We start from the raw sequence: 21,374 nt of genomic DNA on the forward strand, positions 1-21,374 counted from the left end.
TGCGTGGACCTGTAGACGGATTTCTACCCAAAGAAATCGGAAGCCGCGTTATGGCGCTAAACCTAACTTTTAAAATCTAAATAATAAATTGACAGCTTGTTACACAAACAGTGTTAAAACACCAAAGATCTCTTTTATTATCAAAGTTCGAAGTTTTGAAAGTAGGGAGCCCGGATGGTTGTCAAACAAACCGGGTGAATGGGCCGACTGGTGTGTGCAACTTAATTGCAGCTCTTTTGAATTTATGACGGGGAAGTGGGCTACCGAAAACGACACAACTTTGGCTTTTTTAAAATGCTGGTCGACTGAGAGTTCAACCATTTAATACTGTTAATTGCTGTGTCTGTGTAGATTGAGTATTGCGCTAATACACACGTACTTCCGCGGCAGGGATATTATTACCATTACCCAAGCAGCAGACGAATTTTCCGATAACAACTAGTTTCTTTGAAGACGCCGCCACTCGGTTTGTGTCATTATGTCATTTGTTATATTTTTGATTCAGAGATACACAATAACATACTTGTGGCAGTATTGCAGATACAGAGTCGCATTTAAACCACTTACTGACGAATACATTAATTTCGTATGTAAACTAAAGAATAGTGGGTCATAGTCATACGAGGCTACGACGGCTCGGGGGTTGAACTTAAACCACGAGAACGGGTGTGTGGTTTATGCATGCTAATTAGCCATTCAAGCTTACTGTGTCACTGATTTAATGCTGTTAAATGCTATTGCAGGTGTGTTCCATAAGGTTAGAACTGCTTATTTTGTGAAAGATTCCATCGTTCTGTAAACCTCGTGTGAGGCGGAGTGGGGCTTTATTGAGTAACCTGGGCGTTAGGGAAGAGGTTAATTATGACCTCTATGCACAAGGACACAACCGCCATGCATGTAATCATTGTGAGAAAACATGTCTACACACTCTCAAGCTTTGTCAATACATTGATTTTCCCAACGATTGTCTGCAGGTTTCCTTCCCTCCATGCCAGAGTCCGATATCCGGATACCCTATGAGAAAGAACCGGAAACACATGTACACTTACATTACTTGTCGGTCTGTCTGATGCTCTCTGCATGTCACACACACATACACACAAACACACACACACACACTAACACACACACACACACACTCACACACACTAACACACACACACACACACTCACACAAGCACAAACACACACACACACAAACAAACAGACACAAACAAACACACAGACACAAACAAACACATACACACACACACACACACAAACACACAAACACTCACACACTCACAAACAAACACACACACACACACACACACAAACAAACAGACACAAACAAACACACAGACACAAACAAACACACACACACACACACATACACACAAACACACACACACAAACACACACACTAACACACAAACACATACACAAACACACACACACAAACTCACACAAGCACAAACAAACACACACACACAAACAGACACAAACAAACACACAGACACAAACAAACACATACACACACACACACACACACACACTCACACAAGCACAAACAAACACACACACACACAAACAAACAGACACAAACAAACACACAGACACAAACAAACACACACACACACACATACACACAAACACACACACACCCACTCACTCACACACACACACTCACACAAGCACAAACAAACACAAACAAACACACACACACACACACACACACAAACACACACGCACACACTCACAAACAAACACACACACACACACAAACACACACACAGACACAAACACACACAAACACACACGCAGACACAGACACACACCCACTCACTCACACACACACACACAACACTCACACAAGCACACACACTCACACACAAACATACACACGCACACTCACAAACACACACACACAAACAAACACACACACACACACACAAACACACAGACGCAGACACAGACACACACTCACACACACACACACACACACACACACACACACACACACACACACATACACACTTTAGAGAAGGAGTAACAAAAACAAACACACAGATCCAGTAAGGGCTTCTTTTCTTTTTGCTACACATGCAAACAGTCTTGTAGTTTAAAGTACCATGACGTAACAGAACATAATTGATTACATCATCATTATGCGTGCACATTGTATGAAGACGTGATTAAACATTAACAAACAAACGAATGATAACTACTGTCATTTATGCATGTATTTGTATGATGGTAGAAACCTAAATACACACAGAATGATGATATTCCCACTTTGTGTGTGTCCCTAAAATGTAACAGGACCAAAAAACAAATGGTTACACCATCATTATGCGTACAGAATAGCACACAGTACAAATGAAATAATGGTAATATTTTCATTATGACACGTTACATTTCAACATATTATGATAATATGAGACAAAAACAAACAAACAAACAAACAAACAGACAGACAGACAGACAAACAAACAATCTTTTCAAAAAATATATTCTCGTTTTATCAAGTTTGCATACTGTTGCTCAACATCATAAAGCTGATTGAACAAAGAAAATACATGTATTACAAAATGTACAGTGTTTTAGTTTTTTGACGGAAATGTAAAGGTGGGGAGGTTTATTTATAAAGAATGTTATTTGTTCCAGATTCTCAACAGTAAAATTGTACTTATTCAACTAAAAATATAAAAAAATATAAATTTGTAAAAAGTGATGAAATGAGAATAAAAACGGTTTCTCTTTCAAAAGTGTTCACAATTAGATGTGAATATAAGAGATTAAACAACAATTTTATTTCAATAAAATAACATTCAAAGACGACAACACATCACAAAAGGCGAGTATGTTGAAATACCGTTGTCTTATTTAAAAACAAAATTGAAAGATGTTTAGAATTTGAACTTTTCTCCATGCACAGTTACTAACATTAATAATCAATTCCTTCTCAATGTCAATAACCAGTCCAATATGGCTGCCATTATAAACTTATGCCTTGCTGAAATAGTTGAAGTATTTTAACAGCTGAAATGTACACAGTAATTGTATCAACACCCAAGGTCAGTTTACATATTGCGCAATTAGCTGTTCTCAGCAAAATAGAAATATCATTTACTTTCTATTATGACTGGCTTTTGTGGATTTTTCAACATGAAATATACTTCATGAAGACATTAGTACTTCGTCTGTGCCAATGGGCCGAAACTCCCAAGCACACTCATGTTTGTTATGTGTATGACCGTTTTCTCCCCACCATTTAGAAGAAAAAAAAATAATTATAAACAAACTAAGATTAAGAACATGGATCAAAACCTAAATCTTTCTCAGCTGCAGACAATCTTTGTTTCCATTGAACAAGAACACATTTAGAAAATGGATTTCAGTTAACGAGACGACTAAGTTGTCCTGCTTAAAGTGCTAGTATATGTGTATGTTTTTAAGGACAAATGGATTTCAACCAAATGGACAGATTTTTTTACTGCTGAAAATAAAAAAAATGGTTCACATACAGAAAGCATGGATTAAGTTTACTTAACTGAAGTGGCAAATATGTGACAACCAAAAGTATATGTATGTATAGTTAGGCTGTAGACTGAGTTTTAATTATTGGATTTCTGCTAAATGGAGACATTTGTCAGCATAAAAATACCTGTGTGATTCAACAAAAATATGTTGAAGACTAAAAACTGACTTAAGCATGATACTAGTATTACAGCTAATGGGGTACCTCAAACAATAATGCAAGATGAGGTCACACGAAATTTAATTATCTTGTAAGAGTATGGCAATTAGCTGTTCACATGGGGAAAATGAGGCACGATACTTTGAACACATTTTTACACAAAAATATTTGTCATAAAACTGTATGTAAGAAAGAAAAAAAGCAATTTGTGTATGTAGTTTTTGCAATATTCAGTTTTGCCAACCTTAGAACTTTCACACTAATGGTTAACAGAACAAAACAATCGATATAAAAATTAAAACATGTGTGCTTGGAAGAAAGAAAAAAAAATCACGCAAAACAATGTACTTCAATTTCAGTGGGACTTCACCAAGAACTTGATACCTGTACTGCAAATATACCGAGAACATCGAACACAGCTACAATGTAACTAGAAAAATGACAAGCTTCAACAATAAAAAAGCAAATAGGCATAATCATTTCTTTAAAACAATGCTGCAACTATTATCAAAACACAGTCTGTGCAACAAATCTGAAAGACAGACATTCGTTTAACTTGCATAGAACTTGTCATCTCACCGTTTTTTTTAATGTTAAACAAAAAGATATTTACCTCCCAAAACTTAAATGTTTGGCATTATGTCTTCGTCTTTAAGTAAAACCCTGTGTAAAACAGTTGCGATAAACAAAATGTCAATACTGAAATAACAGTGGTACATATAAAAACTTTACAGATATCTCCAATGTGTGGTATTAGGGTAAAAATCACTTAACAAGTCAACAAGGCTAGAGTATTTACAGAAAATAGCCATATTTCACAAAACGAAGACTTCTTGTAAGTTTGCAAGAAAGCACAATTTTCAAAAGTTACTTTTGAAAGCATTCTTTGTTTAAAAAAAACCTTTGACATTTGTTTTAATCTCGCTGGTTTACTCTGAAAATATCAGTGCTCTCTTAAAGAACACTTATGAGTAAGCAAATTGCAAAAGAGAAGTTGAATATGTGAGAATTCCCAACAGATTTGTCTGAGTATTTAGACAAGCACAAGTGTTCGACAATTCATTGGAGAGGAACACAAAATGAAAGAGACATTAAATTGAAGCTCCCATCAAAAAGAAGGAGAGATTAATGTTAAAGGCACTTTGTCATATTCAAACACCACATTAAGGATTGTAAAACAACACAAAAAAATGTCTGTAAACGTTTTAGTGTGACTTACGCTGTTCCTAATTCAGCTGACAAATTTAAATGATACAGTCTATAATAGCGTGAAGAAGTCTTTCTTTCAAATGGTATGCTCTTGTAAACATTCTTAACGTGCAGTCACACGCCCGACCACTTACACATGCTTGCTGGAACACTTTACAACTTTTACAGATCTTCTGAAATCATAATCTGATCATAAACACTTGGAATTCTGCAACAGTATTTGCAAAAACTTAAGTAGGTGTGAATACTACCGAATTTCCCAAGCATAAACGATGCATTTTGAGAGAGTGACAGTTTTCTTTTCACTTTTTAATTCCATCACACAATTATCGTTTTGTTTTAAAACTTTTTAATTATAATAATTAAGGCAAGATTTATGGAGAACAACATATAGTTTTCTTTTGAGAAAATCCAGCAAAGAGTTGGTTCGAGTAACAATATCGCACCAAGGAATTATGAAGGCAAAAAGGCAAACTTTAAAATACAAAAGCAGTTTGACTTCATAATTAAGGCAGACTGAGCACCTTATTTGAACACTACAGGTAAAGAATTTCTATGACACATATTTAAAATTTAGCCTTTTCGTTATTCCCCAACATCTCAAAACACACACACACACACACACACACACACGCACCTAAAGTGTGGATGGTTACCTAAGAGGCGGCACTGGGTGCAGTGCCTTTCTAGTGCACTTGCACTACAACAGCACTGGGTGCAGTACTCGCTCCGGCATCGAAGAATTTTGCACTAAAAAATGCACAAAATTTGACCTATTTCGTCGCCTATAGAGGACGGAAAGAATGTCATTTTGAACATTGTTATGACATTCTTTCCGTCAAAAAAGTCAATTTAACGGTGTTAAATGAAGCGACCATCCACACAATTAGGTTGCCATCCAGAGTTTAGGTTGCCATCCACGTGTGGATGGTTGCCTTATGGTGATTTAGGCAACCAAACCTGTGGAAACATGGGTACACACACACACACACACACACACACACACACACATACACACACACACACACACACACACACACATGTACACGCTTGTAAAAAAAAGTTTCTTCTCTTAATACTTGCATCAAAATAAACATTAAACAAGTCGCGTAAGGCGAAATTACTACATTTAGTCAAGCTGTGGAACTCACAGAATGAAATTGAACGTAGTCCGCCGCTAGTGCAAAAGGCAGTGAAAGTGACGAGCCTGTTTGGCGCGGTAGCGGTTGCGCTGTGCTTCATAGTACGCTTTACTGTACCTGTCTTCGTTTTAACTTTCTGAGCGTGTTTTTAATCCAAACATATCATATCCATATGTTTTTGGAATCAGGAACCGACAAGGATTAAGATGAAATAATTTTTAAAACGATTTCGGAAATTTAATTTTAATCATCATTTTTATATTTTTAATTTTCAGAGCTTGTTTTTAATCCGAATATAACATATTTATATTATTTTGGAATCAGATCATGATGAAGAATAAAATAAAAGTAATTTTGGATCGTTTTATAAAAAAATAATTTTGATTACAAGTTTCAGATTTTTAATGACCAAAGTCATTAATCAATTTGTAAGCCTCCATGCTGAAATGCAATACCGAAGTCCGGCCTTCGTCGAAGATTGCTTGGCCAAAATTTCAATCAATTTGATTGAAAATTGAGGGTGTGACAGTGCTGCCTCAACTTTTACAAAAAGCTGGATATGACGTCATAAAAGACATTTATCGAAAAAATGAAAAAAACGCCTGGGGATATCATACCCAGGAACTCTCATGTAAAATTTCATAAAGATCGGTCCAGTAGTTTACTCTGAATCGCTCTACACACACACACGCACAGACACACACACACACATACACCACGACCCTCGTCTCGATTCCCCCTCTATGTTAAAACATTTAGTCAAAACTTGACTAAATGTAAAAAATGAAGAAAGTACTTTGAAGTATCAACAAAGGTTTGCAAGTACAGGATGAAAGTTGCTGGTATTGTAAATGCAAAATCAAAAAACAAATATTTTCAAAAAGACACACAGAAATGATGTGGTCATCTCATGAATAGGTTGATCAAGTCACAGTCCCTCTAGTCTCTACCGTTCCCCCCCCCTCCCCCACCAAAAAAATCCAAGTCCCCCCAACAACAAAAACCACAAAAACTACAAAAACACCCAACAACAATAACAAGAGAAAACACACAAAAACAAAAAACAAACAACAAACAAAGAAATAAACGACAAACAGCACGAAGAAGAAAAAAATTCCCAACAAAAACACATTTGCGTAACAGATCGTTTGTAATATATGAAAAGGCAGTTCTACTCCTTGTCAGTTAAGGCACATACATTGTTTAAGGCAGGAATAAGCATTGATAAACCGCACACATGCAGATATTCAGCCATACTAGATTCAGCAGTCTCATTCTGCCAGCCTAAATGGTACACCCATGAATATAAGGTCTGCTTTGTTCAGAAGTGCAGTTTGAGGATTTTGAGGTCAGATGATTCTCGAACGATATGCAGAGCGTAAATAAGCTACTGCTGAAACACACACAAAAAATCGACATACATGCAATTGTCTCTAGTGTCCTCAGATGTACAGCGGGACCTGTGATGTGAAGCCCTCTTAGGAGAGGACACCTCCAATGAGAGGAAACCTTCAGTTGTCCTTCTGTCTGTAAAGTTGACTAACATATATACCTGCCGTGAGAGAACACCTGCGATCTGGGGACACTTTTGGTTGGTCTGAAGAGTGTCCTTTCTTGGTAGGTATACGTACGTACCACTGTACTGGCAATAAAGTCGCAATTTCATCTGCTAATCTTCTTAATTAACACCAGTAACTCTCAATAACGACTGGTTCACAGTTTCCTCATGATCCAGTTTTTGTTAAAAAAAAACCACCAAATGCAGTCACTGTGTCTTTCTTTGAAGCATCCTTAGTCTGCTTGAATGAAACCAGAAGGGGAAAAAGTTTCACTGTTTTGTTTTCAACGATGTGTTTCTGTAAATCCACACTCCTATCGTCTGCAGCAGAACATGAATCCTCCGAAAGGGATAACTGCTCTTCACAAACACCCAAATTCAGATATCTCATCATGCTGGTATGCCGCTTCACAATCCTGGGGTTTGAATGTCCCACAAAGCTTGAACTAGAAGCACTGGTAGCTCAGGAGAGGGTGCCTGATATGACGTACATCCTCCAACTTGTAGATAGGACAGCAAGCATGTTTCACTTCGGCACAGGTATTCTTGTGTCAGCTTACCCAGCAGTGTAAATTACTGGCATCTCGAAATGCAATTTTAGCACCTGCACTCTTCTCTTGCAGTCCAGTATGGTCATGACAAACGAGATCCATGATGAATACACTCTCATGCGGCACTACATCCAAATCCAATAACACTAGTACATTTTGCTTGCATGCAGCGCATTATTTGCAACATTATCGAGATTCAAACAATTTCATTTCAACTTATCATAGCAGAACAGAAAGAACTTTCCGTGCTATGATAAGTTGACATGAAAATTATTCCGAAAAATCTCGTATCGAACTATATTGTACAAACATAAAACCACATTTTGTCATAACTTTTCAGACACCAATAGACTTTCCATCTTCTCTAGAAAGGTCCATATTCATCACTTTTTGCGGAAATGAAAGAAAACCCTATTTAAGCATCAGCACATTCTTTTCAAAGCACAATCTTTTCCGATTCTGCTATGGCTGTATGCCAAGGTATTTATTCTCCTCTGTTAGCTGAGTAAGAATAAAACTGAAATCATTCTTTTCACTTGCAGAAATCACAAACATCAACAATCTCTTTTTCAACAAAAACTGTCTGTGCTATGGCCGCACGCCAAGGTATTTATTCTCCTCTGTTAGCTGAGTAAGAATAAAACTCAAATCATTCTTTTCACTTGCAGAAATCACAAACATCAACACTCTCTTTTCAACAAAAACGGTCTCAGCTACGGCCGCATGCCAAGGTATTTGTTCTCCTCTGCGAGCTGAGTCAGCATAGAACTCATATCATTCACGACCATGTTAGAAGTGTTCAGCAGCGGGTTGTACCTGGTAGAGTTTTGCGACGCTGACCGGAGCGGCAGAGATGTCTGAGAACCAAAAGCATTCTCCGATGAAATATTCTCAATCAAGTTCTCTGTCGACAAGGACGCGATATTCTCCATGAAATCTTCAATGGGGGGTGCTGTTGTTTCTTTGCGGTCAGTCGAACTTGTGACTTGGTTACACCCAGGCGACATCTCCATGGGGTAGGTGTACCCTTGCTGGGGGTTGGGGGACGGGTGGGGGGAAGGACGGGGGGACCGTCTCGTCCTGTGACAGATGGGGTGCTGGGAAGACGGGGGGTGAGGGTGCCGGAACATTCCAGTCGGGGTGCTGCTTCCGCTTGGCGGCACTACAAACCCTCGATGACGTGAGAAGTCTGGCGTGGGAGGATTAACAGGAGTTGCAGATCCGTTAACAACAATGTTAGGGTGTGGCATCTGACCACCACCACCACTGCCACCACCACCGTTCCCATTGTACATCTGAGGCGTAAATGCTCCACCATTACCATACTGATAGCCGTTGTGATTGTTCACGTACATGTTGGGCTGAGGAGGTTGGGCAGGGGGAGGCATTGAATTTGGTTGATGCTGATGTTGATGCTGGTGCATCATCTGTTGATTCATCATCTGCTGCCTGACCATCATGTTCCGGTTGACGGCCTTGGCGTTGGGAGGGATCTGGGACTGGCTGATGTGGGGGACTTGAACCTGGTGGGGGCTGGAGCGGTTAGGTCTGTGTCTCTCCATCCCCACCACGCCCCCCACCCCCACCCTCCCCATGTGGGGTTGTGGCATGGGGCCGTACACCTGACCGGGGATCTCTCCGTTCATCATGTCAGGGTACGGACCGCCCATGTTCTGCAGGTTGGGCATTGCACCCAGTTGTTGTTGTTGCCATTGGTTCATAGGTACCGCGTTTTGCATGGCTGGCATCATTCCGCCACCCATACCCTGCATGTTTGTACAGTTCTGACCGTTCATCATGGCCATACCCATATTACCGGTGTTACCCATGTTGCCGACGTTACCCATATTACCGACACCATTCATGTTGCCAGGGCTACCCATGTTGCCAGGGCTACCCATGTTGCCAGCGCTACACATGTTACCACAGCTACACATGTTGGCGCTGTTACACATGTTGCCGATGGCTCGCACGCTACCGGTGCTGCCCATGTTAGCGTTGTTCATCATGTTGGCGACACCACCGGTGTTGCTGTTGGGGCAGTGGCCTCCCTGAGCCATCATCTGCATGTTCCTCATGGGCATGGAGCTCTGCATCTGGTGGTTGTGCTGGAACTGATGGGGATGCGAGTGCGGCTGCGGCTGAGCAGGAGGAGGCATAGCCTGCTGTTGCTGCTGTGGCGAGAAAGCTCCCCCTTGCATCGGCTGGGGCATGGGGCCTTGCACCGGCATCTGACCTTGCATGTGACCTTGGCAGTGACCTTGACCTTGCTGCGGCCACTGCGGGGGCAAGGGGCTGGTAGCCATAGCCGGGTTGCTGTAGGGACTGGTGACGCTGCTCGGAGGCATAGGCGAACTCATGGCACTGTCGAACCCAGTCTGGACTTGCAAATTAGGCGAGAAGTGACCTTGACCTCTGTAAGGGGTCATGGGTTGTGAGATTGGCGGTGAGACTTGCTGCTGGTCATTGATGAAGTTGCTGACGCTGCTGGAGTTGCCGGACATCTGACTGCCACAGCCGGAGTCGACTCCGGTGGAATCCACAAAGGACATCTGGGAGGACTGTCTAAGCGGGTGGTGGTGGTCACTGCCGCTCATGGTACTGTTGTAACGCTCGTTGTAGTATCGCTGTAAGACATGAAGGTAACAATGTGTCATAACGAGTTACAGATAATATACAACTGTAAGACATGAAGGTAACAATGTGTCATAACGAGTTACAGATAATATACAACTCAACCCAAAAGCATACAGAATTTTAGAGATACGAGAGTAAATTGGTGACGTTTACAAATAAGTATACATGTCACACAGAAGTCTCATAGCTTTTGTTTGTCATTTTGATACTGTGAAGGGTTGTTCAACTGTCCAGAATAAAACCCAGACAGAAGGACTGAGGGGCATGCAGACCAACAACTAACCTTCCCTCATTCCCTGCCACCCCCTCCAAACCCACGGTTTAACATGCATATACACGGACAGACACACAGACATGTCCCCAGCACTCTCAAAAACACACAGACACACACAGGCACACACACACACACACACACACACACACACACACACACACACACACACACATATGGACACACACACACAAACGGACACACACATGGACACACACACACACGCACACACACACACACACACACACACACACACACACACAATCCTACCTGCATATCCTCCGACGTAGGCTGACTCTGCGTGTTGTGATACCTCTCGTTCAAAAACCTCTGCATGTCGTCAGGAATAATCATATCCTCGTTATCCTCCAGCATCCGATCGTCCAAGGCGGCCTCGGCATCCAGGTCACCAGGGAAACTGTATCCAGGCGACCCCTGTTCGCTGTTGTTCTCCGGCACCGAGAAATCCGTATTGATGCTTGACCTCGAGGAATGAAGATTCTGCTTGTTCTGCAAGCTTCGCATGTTGGGCGGAACTGGTAAAGGCTTCATCATGTTCAGGCTGTGGAATCGCTGAAGTCGACGAAGTGATTCAAAGTTGGGGTCTTGCGCTCGGCACGGGTCACTGGCCCTTCGGTTTTCTCGCCCAGGGATTTCGTCGGGAAGAGGCGTGCGACTAGGAGTGTTGGTGCGAGTGTTGGTGGTGTTGGTGTTGTTGTTGTCGTCGTTGACGGTGGAGTCATCGTGGTTGTGTTTGGTGTCGTAGTCCTTCTTGGCTGCAAAATACCTGTGGGACGAAAAGCGGCTTTTAGTGTATGCTTCATGACAACAAGACAAGTATTGAACAATATAGTGTATATAGTGCAGGTACTACATGTATGTAAGAGAGAGACTATAATCAACCAGAGGCGTAATGGCACTGGCTAGAGTACAGCACGAAAAGAGTCAAGGCAAAATACAATGACCATGCAAGCAAACGATAGTACTGTAGGATAACCCTGAAGGTCTGAAGACAAGAGACTTTTTTTAAGAGCATATGGAGTACCAGCAGAACAATTTCATTAATACACCTAATAAACAACCACCACCCCCGCTACAATCACCCCTTTCTTACCTCGCAAGCCGCTCGTTGGAATACTTGTTGGACGCATTCTGGAGGTTGGAGTTTTGCTGCTGCTGCTGAACGAGATTTGGATGCGAACCCAGGTTTGCCTTCTGCATCATGGCGGACATGGTTCCCACTTGGCAGTTGCTGCTCTCGCTGGAACGCCGTGAGCAATTGGTGGAGTTCGTCACACTGTTCTGCGGTCTGTTGCCCGTGATGTCATACTCGTACGGTGAGTTGTTGATGCTCAGACGATTGTTGGACACCTGGTGAGAAACACAATTGTTTGTTGATAGAAAAGCCTTTTTTTTAAGCTGGGTGCGTGACGGAGAATGTATAAAACCGAGATGAGAATAAGAGAGTAAGTAGTCGCAGTTGTTGTTGTGGTGTTCTTGTTGTTGTGTGTGTGTTAGTGTGTGTGTGTGTGTGTGTGTGCGTGTGTGTGTGTGTGTGTGTGTGTGTGTGTGTGTAAGTGTGTGTGTGTGTGTGTGTGTGTGTGTGTGTGTGTGTGTGTGTGTGTGTGTGTGTGTGTGTGTGTGAATGTGTGAATGTGTGTGTGTGTGCGTGTGTGTTTTACCACCTATGCAAATGCACTATTTTGTGCTTTTGTGTGGGTTGGTTGGTTGGTCGGTTTTTGGGGTTTAATGTCCCTTCAGCATTTTGTGTGGGTAAATTTACTTATGAAACATATATTACATGTACTTAATAAAATTGGGCGTGGAGACAAAACATGAACAGCTGTATTGGCGTGCTTGTCGCTGAAAGCTTCAAGCATAAAGCTTGACATGTTCTACAAACTCTGAACCAATCAAACCCAAAACTGACCCCCACTATTGTCGCCACACCCTGCTCCACGTTTCAAAAGAGAAATGACAAACAGTATACCTGCGATGCTTCAGAGGATCGTCTGGACGACATCTTGCTTCCCACAGGGGGAAAGGGACTTGTGTCAGACCTCATGCTACTCATGTAGGAGCTCAGCGTGCTGGTTGTGCTGTTGCGTCTGCTGCCTGGTAGCGTCAGATTCGTCTGGTCTCGAGCTGTCAATGATTCAAGGTTCAAGGTCTTATAACAGCTCATCACAGGGAGCCCTCTTGGGGATCAGGAAAATCATTAACATATATATATATATATATAACAATTACAGAAAAAAAGGCATCACAATTATTTGACCATCGATGATGGAGAAAAACTTTTAACTTGAGGTGTTGTTTCTAATCCTTAGGGAGTCTTGTTTGTTTATTGTTGTTTCTTGTCTTTAGAACACAGGGGGTCATGTGAGATCAACTCAACATTGAGCTTATTTTCTCTCCTTTTGAGAGTTTTTTGTTTTGATTAAAAAAATTAACAAAACCTAACAAAAACTACGTACCCCCCCCCCCCCCAAAAAAAAAAAAAAAAAAACCCCCACCTCCATAGACCTAAGCCAAACAAACCGTAACAAACCATATCAAAACCAGCAACGACAGAGTGAAAGACTCACCAACCAACCAACTGAATGACAATGAGTTATAGAAACTGTTTAGAGAAATAGGCCAGCAAACAGACAGATAAACATCCATGAATACACACCCTATTAGGTAACAAAGAAAACTCACCATTGAGATCAGATATACGTTTAGGCAACGGGTTGTGGCCTTTGTTCTGTAAGTTCTTGCCGTTGATGTCAGTGAAGGACGCGTTGTTTGTCCCAGTGCCCCCTGGGTAGCAAAAAAAGAAATCAAGAAATCAAGAAAAAAAAAACCCATAAAAAACGCTTAACAAGTGGATTTACATTGACGTCAGTGAATGAGGCTTTGCTTGTCTCTGTTCCCCCGGGGCTGGACAATCTAGGGCTCCAAGAACACTTGAACAATTCTGATAAAAGTTACAACTAAACCTGACAGACTATCTGGATAACTGCAAATCCTATATAACTACAGCAACAGAAGCCACTGCACAAGGGGCGTACTGCGTCTAGTAAAATGATTTACAATGGAACTCTCCCCCCCCCCCCCCATTTTTAGTCCCCGGTTTCAAGACTCCTCTCCTTTTCTCAGATTTTCTGTTCATAACCTCTGTCAAATACCACCAATTTAAGACTCGTTGCATTGTAAGACCTGCTTTTCTCAGATTTTCTGTTCATAACTGTACAAGGGGCGTACTGCGTCCAGTAAAATGATTTACAATGGAACACCCCCCCCCCCCCATTTTTAGTCCCCGGTTTCAAGACTCCTCTCCTTTTCAGACCCTGTTTTCACAGATTTTCTGTTCATAACCTCTGTCAAATACCACCAATTTAAGACTCGCTGCATTGTAAGCTGACCTGCTTTTCTCAGATTTTCTGTTCATAACCTCTGTCAAATACCACCAATTTAAGACTCGCTGCATTGTAAGACCTGCTTTTCTCAGATTTTCTGTTCATAACCTCTGTCAAATTACCTACCACCAATTTAAGACTCGCTGCATTGTAAGACCTGCTTTTCTCAGATTTTCTGTTCATAACCTCTGTCAAATTACCACCAATTTAAGACTCCCTGCATTGTAAGACCTGCTTTTCTCAGATTTATATAGGTCTTAACAGTAAACAGTAATTCAAAAGCAAGAAAAGTAAGTAAGAAGCAAAATGTGCCCTGAACAGACCTGGGCTGTGCATGGGAGGTATCTGTGGCAGGATGGAGGGGGAGGTAGCCTTGGTGTTGAGTCGGCCCTTCATTCTGTTCTGTAACACCTGGCTGGTGCTCACCTGCTGGCGTCTCGTCAGCAACCCGCTGGATCCACCCGCCACCTGAAAACAGTCATTTTGTGTGTGTCATTAAGACTTGCCTTTTCTCCATTGGTGCATCGTTTTTCCTGAAGCACACTTGACTAAGCAAGTGGAGATCTTTGTGAGTAATAAAACTCAGATCTGGGAACCCCTGTTTTGCACTTGCAGTATTCTCATGCAAACTTTGTATTTTCAGAAAAATGAGCGTACTCCACACAGCATTTGAACATCCATGATTCAAACATGTTTAACACACGTCCGTCGCACCGTTAATTAAGTTTAACAATACGTCTAAAACAAATGCTTCTTTCAATGTTTACTGACAAAAACTGTAATCATGTGTCAAAATCCTGGATCGGCTTCGGGGTGAGCTTGTGAAGAAAAGTAGTTTAAGAATATTTTTCATCGTATTTTTACACTGACCGTACTACTCGAATTCTAGACAATCATGAGTACAAAATGGGCGGGGATGTAGCTCAGTCGGTAGCGCGCTGGATTTGTATCCAGTTGGCCGCTGTCAGCGTGAGTTCGTCCCCACGTTCGGTGAGAGATTTATTTCTCAGAGTCAACTTTGTGTGCAGACTCTCCTCGGTGTCCGAACACCCCCGTGTGTACACGCAAGCACAAGACCAAGTGCGCACGAAAAAGATCCTGTAATACATGTCAGAGTTCGGTGGGTTATAGAAACACGAAAATACCCAGCATGCTTCCTCCGAAAACGGCGTATGGCTGCCTAAATGGCGGGGTAAACAAGAAGAGCAAACGCTCGATCGAGTCACTTTCGCAGTTCTGAATATTATATGAGGCATCAGATGGACAGGAAGAAATTGCTATTCACAACACAATGAGTCACGTTCACATAAAATTTGAGCCCGGTCACTTTTATAGTTTCCGAGAAAAGCCCAACGTTAAGTTGTGTGTTGCCGAACAGAAAAGGCTAGTTATCTCCCTTGTTTTTCTGATAACGTTCGTAAAAGGCTACAGATGTAAATACTTTGATGTAAAGAATAATCCTACAAAGTTTCAATCACATCCGATGAACTTTGTCAAAGATATAAAATGTCTAATTTTTCCTTTGACGCTGACCTGTGACCTTGAAAAAGGTCAAAGGTCAACGAAACCATCGTTAAAGTGTAGAGGTCATTGGAGGTCACGACTAAACAAAATATGAGCCCGATCGCTTTGATAGTTTCCGAGAAAAGATATAAAATGTCTAATTTTTCCTTTGACGCTGACCTGTGACCTTGAAAAAGGTCAAAGGTCAACGAAACCATCGTTAAAGTGTAGAGGTCATTGGAGGTCACGACTAAACAAAATATGAGCCCGATCGCTTTGATAGTTTTCGAGAAAAGTCCAACGTTAAGGTGGTGTCTACGGACGGCCGGACGGCCGGCCGGACGGCCGGCCGGACGGCCGGCCGGACAGACTAACACTGACCGATTACATAGAGTCACTTTTTCTCAAGTGACTCAAAAAAACGGTCATACACGTAAAATTCCACTCGTGCAAAAAACACGAGTGTACGTGGGAGTTTCAGCCCACGAACGCAGAAGAAGAAGAAGAAGAAGATGAGTACAAAATACGACGAAATCGTATGGGTTCCCAGGTTTGAAAACTAATGACTCGTGATTTTGGCTGACCTCATCCGGCTCTGGAAGGTCCACCTCCTCCTCCACAGAGTTGGACAGGGCGGGGGGAGTGGACACCATCTGGTCATCAACGATGTCCGCCTGAAGGCCACAGGTCACGTTGACCTCGGGACTGCTCTGGGGAGACGGCTGAGACTGGCCTCCAGACCCCACGGTATCCTGAACAAAATCCACAGGACATTAAGTATTTTATTCATAATGAAGGATACTGCATTTCAGTGAGAAGACAGGCTGGAGGACAATGACAAATGAACAAGAGATCTTTATACCTCTGGCGTAAATGGGAAGATGTTGTTCTTAAAACTTTCATGCAACAACAACAACAACAACAACAACAACAACAACAACAACAACAACAACAACAACGAAAAAAGAAAGAAAAAAAAAGGAGAAAAAAGTTCCATGGTTGAGAAGCTATGAACTATTTAATAAGAACAGCTGATACAATTGGACAGATGGACACACACACCAAACAGATAATCTTTTGATAGCAAAGGACCTACTGGCCTGCCGAAAGATATTTCCTTTCCTCACTTTTCCTTAAACTTAAGAAAAGTTAAACCTTGAAAGAGAGAACACCAGAAATAATAGTAATAATCAATTTTAGGAGCTATCAGTCGGTCCACAGTGTTTGTGTTCCTGAAAGTTAATACAGTACCTGAGATCGTCTTCGCTCTGTGATGGCACCACCCTGCACAGATGTCACACTCAGATAATCATCAGCCTTCCTGCTTCCGTCATCATCTTTGCCATCATGGTCCTGAAAGAAGAATACAGAAAAGTCTGTTTAGATGATGTTTTAGCTCATTCAGGACACATTTGTGTGTACATGTTCAGTGCAAAAGAAAAGTAAATCAGAAAAAAAGAAGAAGGAAACGTACGTATTGTAATAATAATAATAAATGAGCATTTATATAGTGCAACATCATAACTTTACAATTATGCTCTTTGCGCTTGACACATTTAAAATTAAAAACACAGTTCTACAAGCATTTACATCTACATTCATAGTCAACAACGCTTATAATTAAAAGCATACACCATCAAACATACATTACAACAACAACAACAACAACAAAAAATTCTTCCACTAACTAAGTAATAAAAACATGAATAAAATAGGTAGTGAAAACAAGAAAATACCAGCTGAATACCCTTAATCAGACAGAACATGTTATCAACAATACTGAAAAAACAGCCCTAGATGTTTATATACATTGTCACATTATCACTAAAACAACAAACAACATACATGTGGCAAGTTCTACTATCAAATAAGCTTGTAAATAAAATAAAAAGAATCAGATGAGTTATTCCTGACACATGCATAAAACCAGAAATTAATATGTAAAGCGCTTAGAGAATGTCAAGTGCTATATAAATCTCCCATATAAATAAATAAATAAAAACTAAATTAAACCAGCACCAAAAAACCCTCATCAGAGCATTTATTCTAGGGCGCTCCAGATCACTAACAGCTCTTCTCAAGCTCCAATAAGCACAGGTATTTCATCTTTTTTTCCTCTAAATAAGCTTAGATGGTGGTAAATCTCACCCAACTGGCAACTGGGAGCCAAAGGAAAGTTACAGACATAGAGAAAGATAAGACAGGAAAAAATAACAAAACATGAAGAAGTTGAATTAAGCCATCGTCTACCTAGCTCATTTCATTTTATTCTCATTTTAAAATATTTCCAGACACTAGAAGCATTCTTTTACGAAGACTGTATTGAATCTACATCTGCAGATTCCTGTTTACTCAGAATGAAGAAACAAAAACTTGACTTAATGTAAAAAGAGTTACTAAAAATGAGGCTGAGCTTTAATCATTAAGTACACTTTTATCAAGTTTGAAAACAAATACAACGAAAAAATCAATCAAAGAAACAGCGTCTTACCTGGTCGGGATCTTCTTTCTTGCATCCGTCTCCTTTGTGTTTCTTGTTGGCGTAGAACTCTGGTCCATGCACCGTCTTGACATGTTTGCGTAAAGAGCTGGGGTCTGTGTAACGCTTCGTGCAACCAGATGCTTTGCAGGCATATGGTTTCTGTAACATGCATACATGAATGAAGACAGAACTAAGAAAGGAAAGAGAGAGAAAGGGAAAGCAATAAAAGAGAGTGAGAGAGAGAGAAGAGAAAATCAAAAAGAAAGAACAGAAGAGACAAAGATTAAGAAAGAAAGAAAGAAACAAACAAAGATGACGTAAAATCAACATCAGAATGTGGAGGCAAAATATCACTTACAGAGTCAACATATTTTCTAAATTGACAGCAACAGATAAAAATCAAGATCAAGCAGGACATAATGAAACAAAAACATTTCAGTGAGTGTCAAAAGATTGCCCCCCTCCCCCCCCCCCCCCAAAAAAAAAAAAAAAAAAAAAAAAAAGACCCTGTTTTGTTAGATTTTCAGCTTAGAATATCTTTAAAATTTGCCTTCACTTTAAGACTCCCTCTCTTTTAAGACCCGGTTTTCTTAGATTTAAAGGGGTCTTAAAAGGAAGTTGACGCTGGGGGAGCTGCTTATCTACAATTGCAGTAAAACGTACACAAATCAAAATCAAGACACAATGAACTTACAGCATTTGAGTGTGTGCGGTTCTGATGCTTGGCTCTGTCAGAGGCATTGCTGAAAGCCTTTGTGCATCCAGGGAACTCACACAGATATGGCTTTTCTCCTGTGTGTGACCTCAGATGTGTCTTCAGGTTTTCCAACCGCGAGTACGCCTTGTTGCAGCCTTCAAACTGAAAAAAGGATACATTTACATGAGACAGTTATACTGCTCTTAATAATTCTCTCATCAGCAAATGGAAACATGGCATGTTCATTTTAGAGTTTGTATAAGAGAGAAGGACAGAAAGAGAGAGATGATAATTATATATAAGCTGGTTTGAAGTGTTCCGGGCCAGGACAGATACGGGTCACCTTCATGTACAGACTCAGAGACTGTATCCATGTCCCAACCCCATATCACCACTGTGGCACGTAAAATACCTCAGTCATTCTACCGGGTGGCTCATTACACCTAAAAACGCAGACACCTGGGTAGCGCGACTCTGTTGCTGCTAGCTTTCAACTAGGAGGAATTAAGTGACCCATATTTTCCAGTGATGGGACAATAACAGTAATGAACGTACATATCAGAAACACTTTACAACACTCTAATGAGGCCAATTTCACATTGTATATCATTTATACTTTCTGTGCATCTATACGGCTTTTCTCCAGTGTGTCGCCGCATATGTGAACGACTAACATGTGCTGTGCTTTGAATGGCCCTTCTTCAGAATCCACACGCGAGACCATATTTACAGTGTATGCCCTTGATACTCACTATGCATGTATGCGGCATTTCTCCAGCATGTCTTAGCATACAAACAAACCAACATGTACGATCTACTTTGAACAGCTGTTCCTCTCTGCCTCTCATAATTCACTTGTGAGAGCATTTTTACAGTGTTTAGTGATGTTACTTACGGTACATCGATGCGGCTTTTCTCCAGTGTGTCGCCGCATGTGAACGACCAACATGTACTGTGCTTTGAAGGGCTTCTCCTCTCTGCTGCACTCCTTCCAGCGACAGACGAACGCCTTCTTGTTGGCCTGGATGTGGTCTTGATTTATGTGCTGTGAACAATTGAGATCATCATTAATCAAAGTCAAACCTGACTGTAACCACCACTCAAGGAACCAACCCAAAGTGGTCGTAATAGATAGGTGATCGCAATTAATGGAAAGGTGAATTATATAGAACAGAAGCTCTTCTGGGATCCTTGGGTGTGGTCATTGTGAGCAGGTGGTCGCTTACGAGAGGTGGTTGCAAGGGCAGGTTCAACTGTACTCTGAAAGTATTCACACACTTAGTGCGTTTACAGTGAAACCTGACTATACTGTGCTTGGCTATAGAGGCATTTGTCTTACTCAGACATGGGAACTGGGATGAATGAAAAAGTCTGAAAGTGCTCTGACTCACACATCATGTAGAAATTGTGGGCATGACCCATGCAATTAATTGCTCTGAAATTGTATCCCTGCGGCTCACAGAAAAAGTCTGATTTCAGCCAAAAGTCTGAAGATTCTCATGTGTGCTTACAAAGAAGAAAATTGACATTTCCTTTACTGTGAACAAATGTTCATTTCACAGATTTATTTGCCACTCTTGGACTGTTTATTGTGACCTGCCTGGCTGCAGAGTAATTAGCATTCTGCCCCACAATGGTCATATTATGTAAATTTCATAGTACCTGTACATTTTCTAGGTTACAATCTGAGAGGAATGGAAGAAGGTCCTAGCTCTGTCTAAGTAGTGATTTTCCCCCCTTTATTCCATGTTCGGGCAAGAGGGCTAGCCAAGAGTGAAAATGAAGTATTTTCAGTTCTAATTGGACAAGATGTAATACGAATCTGAACCCAGTTTAGAAGAAGATATCAAAATTAAGCACATCTACATTTAACCAAAAAGTTTTAACCAAGATTTTCAAAAAGTTTTAACCAAGATTTTAAATAAGATTCTGGACCTAGTTTTGAAGAAGAGATCAACGTTTAGCAAAGTTACATTTAACAAAAAAGTATCAATTTTACCTTGACTAGTTCGTCCTGAGTTTCATATTCACGAGCACAGCCCACCCAGTGGCAGTTGGTTTCAATGAAGTCGGCTTCACCTTCCTGGGGTATATGTCCTGCACCATACCCTTCCCCCATTTCATCATCATCCTCCTGTTCTGCGTCTGCAACATCAGAAACATTTGCTAATTCAAAAGTCTTTCAATACAGTTAAGCACATACTCATAAGTCCTTGAGTCAAAATAAAGTGACACGCCCTA

At 41.0% G+C, this 21,374-nt stretch overlaps 1 protein-coding gene across 1 annotated transcript in view; it reads right to left on the minus strand.

Annotated features, from left to right (window-relative positions):
* The window catches only part of LOC138947123 (zinc finger protein GLI2-like), a gene marked incomplete at its 5' end in the record, with an annotated part of 217,820 nt that overhangs the window by 185,141 nt on the left and 11,305 nt on the right, over positions 1–21,374 (minus strand). Inside the window, 12 exon segments of the mRNA XM_070318569.1 lie at positions 7,081–10,766; positions 11,318–11,834; positions 12,162–12,418; positions 13,038–13,192; positions 13,751–13,852; positions 14,775–14,919; positions 16,539–16,706; positions 17,206–17,307; positions 18,446–18,595; positions 19,131–19,295; positions 20,029–20,178; positions 21,133–21,278. Coding sequence (XP_070174670.1) covers positions 8,853–10,766; positions 11,318–11,834; positions 12,162–12,418; positions 13,038–13,192; positions 13,751–13,852; positions 14,775–14,919; positions 16,539–16,706; positions 17,206–17,307; positions 18,446–18,595; positions 19,131–19,295; positions 20,029–20,178; positions 21,133–21,278 — 3,971 coding nt within the window.

The sequence above is a fragment of the Littorina saxatilis genome, linkage group LG14 (genome assembly GCF_037325665.1).
Source record: "Littorina saxatilis isolate snail1 linkage group LG14, US_GU_Lsax_2.0, whole genome shotgun sequence".
Lineage (NCBI taxonomy): Eukaryota > Metazoa > Mollusca > Gastropoda > Littorinimorpha > Littorinidae > Littorina > Littorina saxatilis.